This window comes from Mus pahari, chromosome 22 (assembly GCF_900095145.1).
Source record: "Mus pahari chromosome 22, PAHARI_EIJ_v1.1, whole genome shotgun sequence".
Taxonomy (NCBI): domain Eukaryota; kingdom Metazoa; phylum Chordata; class Mammalia; order Rodentia; family Muridae; genus Mus; species Mus pahari.
This window is the reverse complement of record NC_034611.1, coordinates 39477725-39492689: the sequence shown is the minus strand read 5'-3', so window position 1 is coordinate 39492689 and position 14965 is coordinate 39477725. Positions and strand designations below refer to the sequence as shown.

General features: G+C 45.7%; 1 protein-coding gene across 3 annotated transcripts in view; it reads left to right on the top strand.

Moving 5' to 3' along the window:
• The window catches only part of Ankrd6 (ankyrin repeat domain 6), a 143690-nt gene that overhangs the window by 95318 nt on the left and 33407 nt on the right, over nt 1-14965 (top strand). For all 3 annotated transcript variants that reach the window (XM_029533421.1, XM_021222247.2, XM_029533420.1), the window contains exon 3: nt 14866-14964. In XM_029533421.1, the coding sequence (XP_029389281.1) occupies nt 14866-14964 (99 nt within the window). The remainder of the gene's footprint in view (nt 1-14865; nt 14965) is intronic.

The following is a 14965-nucleotide window of genomic DNA, read 5'->3' as shown; positions in this document are numbered from 1 at the left end:
TACATAAATGTAAGAATTTAAATGAAATCACCATGACACCCAGGGCTATACAGAGAAACTCTACATCGAAACCCTAAAAAAAAAAAAAAAAAAAATAAAAAAAAAAAAAAAAAAAAAAAGGCAAAACTCACCAGGCTACACATACTGCCTGCCTGTGTTCCTGCCATCTGGGAGTGTGCTTGTGCTCAAGTACATGCTGTGCAGTTGGGGCAACTAATCTTGTTTACAGAAGTAAAAACATGTAGCCATGTCTCTAGCTGCATATGTAGCAGAAGATGGCCTATTTGGCCATCATTGGGAAGAGAGGCCCCTTGGTCTTGCAAACTATATATGTCCCAGTACAGGGGAAGGCCAGGGCCAAGAAGTGGGAGTGAGTGGGTAGGGGAGCAGGGCGGGGTGAGAGTATAGGCAACTTTCGGGATAGCATTTGAAATGTAAATAAAGAAAATATCTAATTAAAAAACAAAACAAAACGAAAAAAAACCAAAAAACATATAGCTTGTTATCTTACATGAACAACAGCTCCCAGCACCCCAGAAGGTCATCTGTCCTTGGACAGGTGGGGTTTATAGGTTAGAGACATTTTGTTTTATAGATCTCTTAAGCACAGTAATTAAAACTTAAAACATAACTTTAGCCCTCACAGTGGGGTCTGCTAGGAAGTCTTAAGTCATTGGTGACATGCCCCAAGGGGATCGTGGGCCCTAACTCCTCACCTTCCTGTCTTTTGTTCACTGGCCACAGACAAGTGGTTTCACTCTGTCACGCTCTGTGGCCCTGGTGACCTTTACTGCCCAATGACCTCCTAACCGTAGACTGGAATCTTCAAAACTGTAAAAATTCACCTATTTTTCTTTCTAAGTTGACTATCTGAAGTGTTTGTTATAGTAACTGACCACTATAGATTTATATTAGTGGCTGCATAGTCACTCATTTGGAGAAGATTGACATGCATGTGACCCTAAATTCAACCCCCAGTACCACTCATCCCCCACACCAAAAAACTGAATTATTTCCATCTTTAATAGGTAGTGATTTACACAACCATTGGCTAGTCTTTGTCCTGCGCTGTCTCTCATCAGCTTCCCTCCCAATGTTCCCTGTTTCTTATAATTCCCCTCCTCAGACGTTCCACACACAGACATGCAAACTGTATACATTTTCCATTTTACACAAATTGTAGGGTATTATATATATATATATTCCCTCTTCTCCCCACTCCTCCCTTTATAAAAAGAGATTTGTTTATTTATTTTTATATGTGTTGATGTTTTGCCTGCATGTATGTCTGTACAAGGGTGCCAGATTTTCTGGAACTGGAGTTACAGACAGTTGTGAGCTGCCATGTGCGTGCTGGGAATTGAACCCAGGTCCTCTGGAAGAGCAGCCAGTGCTCTTAACTGCTGAGACAGCTCTTCCACCCCTAGTTCCCCATCCCCACCCACTTTTTAAAATTGTTTCGTCTCTTTCAAGACAAACAAGTTCTCAGTGTGTAGTCTTGGCTGGCCTGGAAGTCCTAGAGAGCCTCCTGTCTCTCTCTCTCTCTGGAGTGCTGGGATTAAAGGTGTGCACCACCATGCCTGGCATACGTGCCCTCTGTGGCTTATTCAATAATACATGGTCAAGCCGTTATTGGGGTATCTAATCCCGTGTTGGTGGATGCATAGATTATGCTAATCTTCTGCTTTTGTTAATGATGCTGCACTAACTTTGTTTGAGGTCATGCTGCATAATGTGCTTCTATGCGGGGTAAATTTCCCCAAGTGGGACTGCTGGACCAGAATGTGCATGCCCTTGTGATTTTGACAGCCAGAGCCAATTGTTCAATGTGCTGTGCCAACACAGTGTCCCCATCACTGTGTGAGAGAACACTGGACTCTCTTTTTGAAGCCTCCTCCTCTTCCTACATTTGAACTCATCTTATCTTCCTAGTGTTCTTGTGGAGCCAGAGTAGACAGTCTGACCTCTGACCTCTGTTTCTCTTCAGTTCAGCCTGAGCCCATAGCGTTTCCTCTGGGAACTAGAAGAGCTGGGGAATAGGCTGAGAGACAAATGGATGCTGGTCCCACGTCTCTTTCCCCCTTCTTTGCCTTTTATTTACATCTGGAAAGCAGAACTGCTTCTTGAGACCACGTGGGGCGTGGGCTGGGGTCTATGGTGGCTGTCACCATGTGTGGTCCCCTGTGCTCTGTGGAACAGTATACTCCCTGGGAAACTACAGGGCACTGAGGCTATAAACTTGCATGCCAGGCTAAATAAGATGTTTAGTGCTTGGGGACACTGGACATTAGCCCCATGGTCTTGTGCACAGCCAGCAAGTGCTTGTCTGCTCATTTACGCCTGACCTCAGATACCTGCTTTGCAACAGGCGTTGCCACTGGGGAAAATGGATTTGTGGTGGTAGTTCTGAACAACAATTATAATACCATGTTAAGATTTTATTTAGTGTATTAATGTTGAAATCATTGAGAAGTTACAACTAGTACAAGCAGTAAGTGGAAACTTTTCAAATATATAGGTTATCAGTAAAGTGAAAATGTGCCCAGTGGTGTAACCCTGGCCAGTATCCACAGGGTCTTCACAGTGTATCAGTCACACCATGGCTTGTGATTGGACATCTGTGCCACCTCTGGCTCATTGACTACAGCTCTCACCTTATATCCCAACACAGTCCAGGGCTGTGTAGCCCACCCACCCACCCATTGTCTATCCTCACAGTCTTATCTCCAGAATGTTCCCGTCTCTCCATAATAAAATGCTGTCTGTGCTGGAGACTAACTCCTCTGTCCCTTCTAGGAGCCCCTACTGACCACCATTCTATGTCCTGTCTCCTTAAACTTGTTACCTGTCTGAAAGTCATTCCCAATTTCTATTAAGCATGGAGAAAGTGAATCACAACCACCTTCTCTGTATGGCTGGTGAGCTTGCTAACCTTCTCAAGCCTTCACTCCCTGTGTGTGAAGTAGCCGGGAGTCCTTTGGTGAAGTGAGGTAATCCAGGCACAGTGCTTACATAGGAGGACAAGGCTCAGCTGACATAGTTACAATCAGTGTGACGACCGTGTCCCCACTGGAGTTCATTGTCCTCAGAGTTTCCTTTGTGCCAGTGGTTCTCAGGATTGGCTGCAGGTAGGAACATTTGGACAGCCTTAAAAAAAAAATAATGATGCCCAGGTATGATTCAAGAGACTCTGGGATATGGCCCGGGCTTGAGGGATTTCCCAAGCATTGAGGAGAATACACTGTGCTCTAGGAACATCTCTTGTGTGTGCATGGATTACACAGTCCCTGGAGCTTAATAAATGGCACGAAATATCGACATGCTGAATGCCCTCATTCAAAACAAGGAGCTTAATAGGAAATAGACGGTTCAGTCATGGTAGTGCAGTATGCGCTGTGAATTCTTATGTGGCTTGCCTATGGGAAAAAGCCCAGAAGAGAATCTGGTCAATAATGGAATGATAACCACTACCTTATTCTTCTGAGGCTCCTGATAATGTAGACATCAAGGGGACTCGTGCTTCTAGCAAAGGTATGTAGACACCTTCAGGAGATGCTTTCTAGAGGGAGGAGAGATGATGACCTCTCGGACTAGATGAGGACCACTCAGATTGGGGGTATGCTGTAAGAATTTACATGAAGGCGTTGGCTTAACCCTCTGCCTGGGCCTTTGAGGAGCTGTACTATGACTGAGAAGAACAAGCCTCAGGACCTAGAGATGGACCCTCCTTGGCTTTTCTGGGCGGGGTACCCTCAGTAGTAGTAGGGCTTAGTTAAGTGGTGCTCTGTGACCTTGTGGCTTAGTTAAGTGGAGGTGACCTTGTTTGCATTCTAGCTCTGGACAGACCTGGTCGAGGGATGAATGTTCCGTGGGAGGCCATGCATCTCCCTCCACTATGTTAAGTCAGTGCCGCTTGTATTCACTGCCTCAGAAGACTGCCCAGAAAGCCTCCGTCTACACATCTAAGTGTTCGGTGGCCCTGAGAAGTACCATGCAGTTCCCCCAAACCGTGTAGGTCCCTAAGTCCTAAACTCCCAGGCAACGGGTCTTTAAATGCTTTATTTATTTCTTGTGGGCAAATGTATGATGTGGAGGGTGGGCCGTGATGGGTGTCACAGCATGTATGTGAAGGTCAGAAAATAACTTTACCGATTCCATCCTTTTTTTTAATAAGACTTATTATTTTAGTATATGTGAGTACACTTTTGCTTTCTTCAGACACAGCAGAAGAAGGCATTGGATCCCATTACAGATGGTTGTGAGCCACCAGGTGTTTGCTGGGAATTGAACTCAGGACCTCTGGAAGAGTAGTCAGTGCTCTTAACCGCTGAGCCATCTCTCCAGGCCCTACCAGTCCTGTCCCCTTCTCCAACCTTTCCAGGAGCCAACTCGGGTTGCTAAGTTGCATGGCGAGCCTCTTTAAACTGAGCCGTCTCGTCAGTGTGCCTGATGGGTCCTAACTACTCCACGCGTTATGTTCCATGTTGTGGCCCAGTTTGAGCGTCACAATTTTAAAGCCCTCCCTCGTACTTGTACCTTTCTGAACACACTGTGAGATTCCCAAAGGAGCAGCCTGCCAACTCGTGCTTGGCAGGTGTTAGACAACAAAGATGCCAAGAGGAACACTGCCTCCCCAGCTCTGAGCTGCCCTGAGGGCCTCTGGCCAGAACTGATGGGGTGGGTGGGTGTGGGTGCTGAGGAGTACTCAGAGACCTTCTTTGTTCTGTCTTCCTTCTTTATATCTGTGGTGACCTCAGAAAAATAGATTGAGGAGCATGTATAGAGGCTGGAATTCCTTCCTTAGCAGGCCAATTAGCCATTGTATGCTTTAGGGTTTGTTTTTTTTTTTTTTTTTTTTNAGTCTTGCCTGGTGCTAAAGGAAGGTGGTACCTGATAAAAAGAACTCTGGGTTTTTCTTTTCGTTTGTTTTGTTTGTTTTGGTTTGGTTTTTGGTTTTTCGAGACAGGGTTTCTCTGTGTAGCCCTGGCTGTCCTGGAACTCACTTTGTAGACCAGGCTGGCCTCGAACTCAGAAATCCTGCCTCGGCCTTCTGAGTGCTGAGATCAAAGGCGTGTGCCACCACGCCCGGCTTGCTTTAGGTTGTTCTAAGTCAGTGATTGAGGGTATGTGGTTGAATGGGTGGTGGTTAAGCCTGGTTTGTGAATAGCCCCGTCTCGATTGAATACAGCGATATGGAAAAAGGATCCTATACCTCGAGCTTGCAAGTCTGTCAGTAGGATATACTACAGATCCCCAGGGGTTCTAGTCAGGCCATGTATATACTGTTCAACAAAAGAGTTGTTTCTCACCATTGAGGGTGATGGTAAGATTGAGGTAACTGTGGATTTGGTTCCTGGTGAGGGCTCTTTCTGGCTTGTAGATGGCCACCTTCTGTCTGTCCTCACAAGCTCAGAGCCGAGTGGGAAGTCTCCGTTCTTCAAAGGCTGCTGATACCATTATGCAGCACTCTACCCGAAGACCTCATCTGACGTCACTAACCCCGCAAAGGCCCCGTCTGCAGACACTACTGCACTAAGGGCTAAAGAGCGTCAGCATCTGGATTCTGGGAGAGCCCCAGACACTTGCTTCATAACAGACTAAACTGTATAGTTGTCCCTCCTTCTTCTCAGGATCCACATCTGTGGATTCAGCCTACTGAAGATGGAAACACTGTTTGAAACTATAAATTATCCTCATCTCTAGATGAGACTTTAAGCCTTGTAGTAGCTTCATTTATTTGTAAAAAGTTTAGGAGAAGATAGAGGGAATGAGAAAAAGAAATTGAAGCTGGCTGTGGTGACACATGTCTTTAATTCTAGTCCTTACTAGGCAGAAGCAGGCAGATCTCTGTAAGTTGGAGGCCAGCCTGGTTTACATAGTAAGTGCCGGACCAGCCAGTGTTACATAGTTAGACACTGTCTCAAAATACAATAGTAGCAACAACAACAACAACAAATGTACTTGTAACATGTACTGAACATGACATTCTATTTGTGCCATTAATAGCACAGCAACTCATTACATAGCATCTGCATTGTTTTTCCTTGGTATTGTAAATAGTCTCGATAGAGGCAGTCTGCAGTATATTAGAAGGGTGGGGCGCTCCTGTGCCTATACTATGCCTTTTTTAATTTTTTTCCCTTCAGTATGGGATTTAAGTATCTGCAGCATTTAATACCCATGGAGGTCCTGGAGCCAGTTCCCAAAGGACACTGATAGAGGACTTAATGATCATATCAGCAGATGTAGAAAAATGCATTTAGAGACTGGAAATATGGCCCAGCATTTAAGAGGACTTATTCTTCCAGAGGGACCCGGGTTCAGTTCCCAGCAATCACATGGTGACTCACAACTGTCTGTAACTCCAGGGCCAGAGTGTCTTCCTCTGGCCTCCTTGGACATTGGTACATAGAGTACACAGAAATATTCAGACATGCATATGATATGTATCATATATATATATATATATATATATATATATATATATATATATAATATGTGTGCATACAGGCAAAACATACATACATGTAAAATAAAAATAAATGAAATCTTTATTAAAAAAAGAAAAAGCATTTGACAGCATTTCATTCCCAATCCAGCAATTCAGAAATCAAGAGTTTTCTTGGTAGGGTAAAGGACATCTTGAGAAAAAAGTAGCACAATAAAATGGACCCTTCCGTTGAGGTCGGGCTTCAAGGTGAGACATGAAACGCTTTCCTTCTGAGACCACTCCCATCCTGCAGGATCCTGGAGATTCTAGCCACCGCAGTAGGGCGAGAAAGGGGACACAGAAGCATAGAGGCTGAAACCCAGTCTACACATGGATGGCAGTCATGATGGTGGAACACTACAAATCCATTTGCTGCCTCTGAATCATACACTTAAAGCTAGGTAAGACAATAAATGTATATGTTGTCTATAATTTACCACAATAAAATATTCACACACAAAAAAGTTGACCCAAGAAGCAGCAGACCATATATAGATGGTCTAATTCCCACGGGACTCCCAGTATTTCTGGTCTACCTTCCCAAGCTCTGGGCCTATACAGATGTGAGCCTCGGTGCCCAGGCCAGCATAAGGAGTTCTTACTCTTTCTCAGCGCTTCTGAAGTTCTTCATCTTACTAGAGTACAGCTCCACTGAGAGAGGAAGTCCGTACAAACAGGCAGGGTTGTTCCAGGAATGCAGGGAAAATTTCAGGGATCATTATGCCAACACATTAAAACTTCCTATTGACAGTTGCTGAGAGAACAGAGACTCTCATTGCCCTAAGACGATGGCCCTTATCCTCCATTATAGTGTATCCTGTCCTGGGTCACCATGCGTTGTCCGACGGTGCATCAGTCCGGTCGAGAGTGGTCGAGTACCTCCCTTTGAAGAGCACGTGCCGATGATGTCTCATAGCATAGCATCCTGTGTCCTGTGTCCTGTAGGAGATAATGGAATCCTGAGCAGCCAATTAAATAAGCCATTTTTAATCACTTTGCTGGTGGGAATTTTTAAGGGAAGCCAAAGTATGAAGGTTACTGTGTCACCACAAAAGGAATTTTTTCATTAATGAAATCTAATTATTAGAAATAATAGATTACTAAAAATATGCTTCAAATCATCTCCAAGTTACTGGTATTATTGTTATTTTAATAGCTGTTGGTACCTGGTTAGGGGTCGCCATCTGTTCCATTACATTTTGTCCTGTTATTACACAGTTCTCCAGTCTTTCTGCTTTTTGTCACCTCTGTTCTGGTTACGATGTAATATGTCACTTGTCCAAGTAGACAAAGCTCTGGGAAATGGTAGACCATATGTTGTTTTTAAATCTCCCCAGGTCTCTATGTGGCTCTGGGCAGATGGATATCATTGAGTGAAGCTGTGTTGCTGGAATGACTGAGTTGACAGTCAGCACCCACGCACCTCACTCTCTTAAGTGTGCTGGTAGAGTGTCCAGGCCACTCACAAAGCTGCACTGCGGCTTAGAAAGCCTGCCCATTAGTAAGGACACCTGCAGGAGCTGTAGCCTGCGTGGATGAGTGACCCGAGTCATGTGTGACCCACACATCCAGACTTTGGGAGGCTTTGGGGACGATGGAATCTTCTTTGACCTTTTTCTATAGTTGTGGTTCTCAAGTGACCCTGAGTCACTCGAGGGGCCTGGACCTTCTCAAGGAGTTCTCAGTGTCTGTGTCTGAACACTTGGGGACACTTTGCTCCCTTTGTAATCACCAGTGGGTATATTTATGGGTTACCTGCTGCCTCTGAATCATACACTTAAAGCTAGGTAAGACAATAAATGTATATGTTGTCTATAATTTACCACAATAAAATATTCACACACAAAAAAGTGACACTCTGGTGTTCCAGTGCATCTGTGCTGTAGATGCCCATCACACATGCCATTCCAAGCCAGTGTCCCAGAATCGTTGACAATGGGGCTGCTTTTCTGTGGCTGTTGTTTGACAGTGTCTCTGAGCCGTGTTTATTCTTTGGCTGCCTGAAGTGAGGCAGCCTGAGCCCTTATCTCACCTTGGCTGGATGAAGGAGAAATGAGGGAGGGGTACACCTCCTCTCACTCTCCTGGCCTGGGGTGACCCATCCTGAGGCTACATCTGGGAACCAATAAGTAGCTTCAGAGGGGTCAGACAGGTTACCACTCCACCTGCACACTAGAATCACCAGAAAATCTAGAAGTACCTTCTCAGAATCCCCACATAACGTTGATAGATTTTAACCCTTTAGTGGCTATGTTTCGGGTTTATTAAAAGATTATAGGTATAATAATAATGTGGGGTCCGGGAGATGACTCAGTGGTTAAAAGTACTTGATGCTCTTGCAGAGGGCTAAGGTTTAGATTACATCATTCATAACCACCAGTAACTCCAGTTCCAGGAGATAGAGCACCTTCTGGACGCCACAGGCTCCAGGCACCACATACATGCAGGCAAACTCTCATACACATGAAAATAAAAGTAAATGCATCTTTGTGAAAGATTACAGGGGCTGAGCAGTGGTGGTGCACGCCTTTACCCCCAGCCAGGCAAGCCTTTACCCTCAGCACTTGGGAGGCAGAGGCAGGTGGATTTCTGAGTTCGAGGCCAGCCTGGTCTACAGAGTGAGCTCCAGGACAGCCAAGACTACACAGAGAAACCCTGTCTGGAAAAATAAACAAAAGCAAACAAACAAAAGGATTATAGGTACATCTAAAGTGTGATAGGGCTCAGAAGTAGCGGGTTAAGTGAGTAGCTCTCACTCTGGTGGTCCTCACTCTTAGCATCCACCTTAGGGTTATTAGAAGTGCAGATTATTACAATCTACCCAGATGCCAAATCAGGAACTCCAGCAAGACACCCAGCTGTCTGTGTTGCAGCTAGTCCTCCAGGAGATGCTGGAGCCCAGGGGAGAGGAAGGGCTGCTGTGTCATTAGATGTACCATTGCTACAAGGGGCTGCATGGTTTTATGTAGCTTGTGGATATACCCACCAAAGCATACAGAAGAAATGTACTGATTCAGTGTTATGCACTGTTGACAATTAGGTGGGCACCCAAGAAAGGGCAGCCAGAGGAATCCCTCTTGCCCGGGCAGGATCCCTCTTGCCCGGGCAGGCCAGGCTGGCAGGTCTAGCCACAGGGACACTCCTTGAAAATTTATCCCAGCCCCTCTTCTCCTCCCATGTTCCCACCTATCACAGACCAATCACCCAAGGAGGTCGTCTGAGAAGTGGTAGATGGGTCCTATTGCTGATTGGAAACCCTTGCAGGAAGGAGCTGGTCAGACATCACAGCTAAGCTCCCCAGAAGGGGTTAATAGTATGGAGAAAGAGAAAATCTCTCTCTCTGGGCTTTCAGAGCCAAGGAAGCCAGGTGATGTCTATCTAAGAGCTCCAAGGGGTCACTCACTGTCTGGGCACAGCATTCAAGAACCCAAGAGCACCCCCCCACCAAAAGCCAGACACAGAGCTCCCTTCTCCGCTGCCGAACCCCCTGTGCTATTTTGTTTTTGGACAACTTGACACAAGCTTGGGTCAGCAACTGGCTGTATCAGATTGGTCGATAGGCAAGTTTGTGGGACATTGTTTGGATTAATGATTGATGTGTAAAGTGGTGCCACCTCTAGGGAGGTGTTCTTAGGATGTGTAAGACAGCAGGCTGAGCAAGCCATTAGGAACAAGCCAATAAGCAGTATTCTTCCATGGTCTCTGCTTCAGCTCCCGCCCTCATGTTCCTGCCTTGTCTTTCCTTAATGATGGATTTAGACATGGAAATGTAAGATAAGATCTTAATGTTAGTTTTGATCATGGTGTTTATAACACCAATAGAAAGTGCATACTCGCGTGCGTGCGCACACACATTCACACACACACACACATGGGCAGTGTATGGATAAATCAGAACATGGGGGTAGGGTCAGAGGGCTTCAAGGGCTGAGTTTCTGTTTCTAGAACAAGTGAGAGTCTCTTTATGCCTTTGCTTCCTCATCTGTAAAATGGGTTTGATAGCGTCTGCCTTACAGAGTTGGAGGACCGAATGAGCTAACAGTGTGAGGCTCTTAACAAAATATCTTCAGTGTAGCAGGCATCCACTGCAGCTGTCTTTGCTCTTGTCTTAGTTGTACTCTTGTGGATAAGATGGTCTAGGCTGAGTTAGGCTTGTCTGAGGATAACTACATTAAAAATCTAGGATACAAATGTATCAACACGTCTTCATAGCATTCTTACTACACAGTCTTTTCTCCTGCTTAGATTCCTCCCCCAGTCCTGACAGCTTCCTTCACTTTTGCTGAGCCCTCCCAGAGGCCAGCAAAGGAGTTAAGTAAGCACCCAGAGCTTTCTTAGAGAAGCCCCCCTGTGTGCTTGCATCTACTCTAGTGCCTCGGGGGAACCACATGTCCCCTGAGGACAGAGCCATCCTTGAATCTCCTAAAGTCAATCTAGCTGTGTCGGTTTGAATCAAAATGGCCCCAATGGACGCATAAAGAGTGGAACTACTAGGAGGTGTGGCCTTGTTGGAGGAAGTATGAGGTCTCAGTAGGTCCAACCGGGTCTCTTGGCTCACAGTTACTCCCTACTGCTTGCTAATCAGAATGTTCTCAAGAACTATGTCTGCCTTCGTGCTAACACGCTTCCTGCCCTGATGATAATGGACTAAATGTCTGAACCTGTAAGCCAGCCCCAGTTAAACGTTTGCCTTTATAAGAGTTGCTGTGGTCACGGTGTCTCTTCACAGCAATAAGACCCTAACTAAGACACCAGTATCATGGAACTTGCTTCAGTGTCCCTGTGCTCCAGGAGTCCTGGGCCACTTACATGTGACCTTCCCACCACCACCCAGTGTCAACCTGATTTATCACCCATGGGGGGCACAGTTCTTTCAGGAGATCCTCCCCCCCCCCCGCTGGACTCAGGATAGTCTGTGGTTTTCTAACAGAGTGCCCAAGGCCATGAATGTGGAGGTGGCCGGGGAAACAGAGGAGGAGGGGTTTGGAGAAGGATGCTCCAGAGAGGAAGGCTTTGGAAGCAGAGGCACAAAGTGGGAACTTCAGAGCAGATTTCAGAATGGAAGCAGACATGGGAGGAGGGACTGATGAGTGGGAGCCGTGGAAATGAGAGTCTGTTCACCATGCTTTGCTGTGGTAAAGGTGTTGGGGTGTCTGTCCAAGAGGCACAGCAGTTGGGAACTTCCTTAGCTTGGGGGCTGACAGCAACAGTAGGGAACCCCACGCTAGATGGAGGACTGTACTTCATTCTTATGTCACGTGTGTGTAGGTGTGGAGTCCACTCCTGTCTGACAGACGAGAAAGCAGGCTTAGGTCATTGCTGGATCTGACTGAGACCTCTCTGGCTCCAACAGCCCTAGCCTTTTATTTCTCAACAAGAAAACTCCGATGACCTTGGGTTAGGGCATGTCTGCAGTTCGGGGACATTGCATTTCTGGGTGCATTCACGCGTGTGATCTGGTGTGAACCTATCTTAGTCCATTCCAGTGTCTGAGAGAAGATGCTGTAGGCTGGCTGCCCGCGCAGCAGACCATGGCTTCTCATAGTTCTGGATACTGTGAAGTCCAAATCAGGGGGGTCAGCACCCGTGTGGCACTGGATCATCCCCTGCCCTATCTACAAGACATTTATCCCCGTTGTGAGACTCACCTGCCCAGGGACCATCCCACTGAGGATGGTCACTAGCACAGGAGCCTTAGGACCGGACACTCATGCAGACAATTAGGCTCCACAGAGGAATTACCACATCGTCTCCTCCTTCTGCCTTCTGGCTGTGCTTGCTTAGACAAACCTTTTATCCTCTGTGCTCTTCAGGAATAGGTAAGTGCTGGCAGGGATGTCCTCAGGGCTCCTTGGGCTGTGTCTCTGGGTCTGGCTTCTTTCCAGGCAGTCCCCCCATGCCTCTTCTCTGCCCTCTTGTTTAAGGCACTTGTTGTAGTTGGCTACAGTGTCTCTTTCCTTACACACATCCCCTCAGCCCTGTGAGCTATGCTGAGATTCAGAATGCCTTAGAAAACTTTGTGAAGGTCCCTTAGTCAGCATGGAGCTATGAGGTCATGGACAAGGACATACAATGACAGTTGGAGCCTGAGCCTGAACCCAGTGAGTAAAACCCAGTCACTTTCTTCCATCTGGGCACTGTACCTTGTAGAAAGGATCAAGGTGAAGTAGCACTTTGCAAGGAGAGAAAGGTCAATCCTTTGTCTCATTTATGACCTTGCCTTTTTTGTGAAGGTTTTTTTTTTTTTGTAGCCTAATTCTTGGGAGTAACTTTGTCCCTTAATTAAGAATTCTAATTTTAAAACAAGCTCTGGCCTCTTTCTTTCCCAGACTCATTCTACTGTTTTGATTGGATCTCATGGCTAGGAATTAAAATCCTTTTTTTGTCTGTGGTTTTTCTCCACGGTTAGTTATCATGGCTAACTGGTGCTTTATCGAGATCATAAACATGCTTATCCCACTAGAATATCAATAATGGCAGTGGGTTCTCAGTGAGAAAGGCTGGATACAAAGCCCCCGTTAGTCCCTTTCCCTCAAATGCCATCCATAGTCACTTAAACTTCCCCTCACAGTAAATGCTGAGGGGAAAACAGGATGTCTCCCGACAGAGCCTGGAGAGTCAGGAGTTTGACAGAGTGAGTTCCCTGGACAGAAGCTAATGCACACTCAGCAGACGTTTGCTTTGGGGTACCATGCACCATGGGATCCCACAAAGTTAATGCAGTTATAGAGAAGGGACTGATTCTCCCTGTGACCCAGCCACAGGGCTGAGAATCCCATCCCAGTGTAGAGTTAATCCTACTGGGCGAGAATAAGACCACTACTCTAAGATTTGAGCTAAATATTAAATCCTGACCAGGATGAGAGACACTGACCAGGTCCATACACAGGACTCCCAGAGTGTGGCACCAAATCACTTTAGGTTTATAAAGGCAAAACCCACAAGGCTACAGTCTCACCTTTAATCGTGTGATCAACCATATCCTGTGCACTTGGGGCAGCCAACCTTGCTTACAGAAGTGAAAACCCATGGTTTATTATCCCATAAACAACATCCCCAGCATTATCGGAAGTTAGCCGTCCTTGGGCAAGTGGAGCTTATAGGTTAGAGGCATTTTTGTTTACAGGTCTCTTACGCAGTTATTTCAACTTAAAACATAACTTCAGCTCTCACAGCAGTCCACAGGGGATGGCTGGATGCCAAGTGGGAAACGGGAACAATGTACATCATCACCATAATAACGTTGAACCAAAACCCAACAACAAACACAATTACAAGGAAAGCCGATGGATACTCTGTTGCTTTACATGCCTGACATAGGTTTGAAACAATAATCTGTACGTTGCCTCTGGCAGTAAACAGGAAATGGCAGTGTAATGAAAGGCAGAGGAAAGATAAATACCAAATTCAAAAGAAAGGTTAGTTCTTAGTGGCCACAAAGAGGTCTGAAAGGCAGTCACAGGAACAGCAATGGAGTCTCTGAATTTTTGTGGTGTTTGTTTGTTTGTTTGTTTGTTTCGAGACACGGTTTCTCTGTGTACACCAGGCTGGCCTTGAACTCAGAAATCCACCTGCCTCTGCCTCTCAAGTGCTGGGATTAAAGGCGTGTGCCACCATGCCTGGCAGGTATGTGGATCTTAATATGCTATGTTTTTAAATGGTTGATTTTATAATTTTAAAATCTGTTTTTAAGAGGAGGCAGAGCCTTTTTCATTTGGCTTTTAAGTTGCTGGAGTTATTGACTAGATCTTCAAGAGTTGATGAATTTGTCTTCCACCCAGGCTCCTTTCAGATTCTTGGTCACAGCCCTTTACCTACCCCCTTGTGCTATTAGCACCAAAACAGGAGGGCAAAAAACCCCACATTTCACCGCTTACTTGGTGCTTAAAAATATAGATGTGGGCTGGAGAGATGGCTCATGCTCTTCCAGAGGTCCCGAGTTCAATTCCCAGCAACCACATGATAGCTCAAAACCATCTGTAATGGGATCCGATGCCCTCTTCTGGTGTGTCTGAAGAGAACGACAGTGTGCCCACATACATAAAATAAATAAATAAATAAATAAATCTTTTTAAAAAAGATGCAAAAATTATGCACTAAAGGAAATCTTTGCTTTTTTAAAAAACATATGTTGTTGTTGTTGTTGCTGCTGCTGCTGTTATTGTTTTGAGACAGGGTTTCACTATGTAGCCCTGGCCAAAGTTAACCAAGGCAACTTCAATTCTGGATAAATTGGTTGAGAATCCCCAGCCAGAGCCGAAGAACAACTCGGGTTAGGGGGTGTTCCTAAAAGCTGGTGTGTCATCTTTGCTCTAGTGTCCTGCCTGCTTGGGGTTATCTTGTTCTAAAACCAATCGTTTCTCTTACATTAACAGCATGGCCGGACCCCCTTGCACCTCGCTGCCAATAAGGGACATCTTTCTGTGGTGCAGATTTTGCTGAAGGCTGGCTGTGACCTCGATGTGCAAGATGACG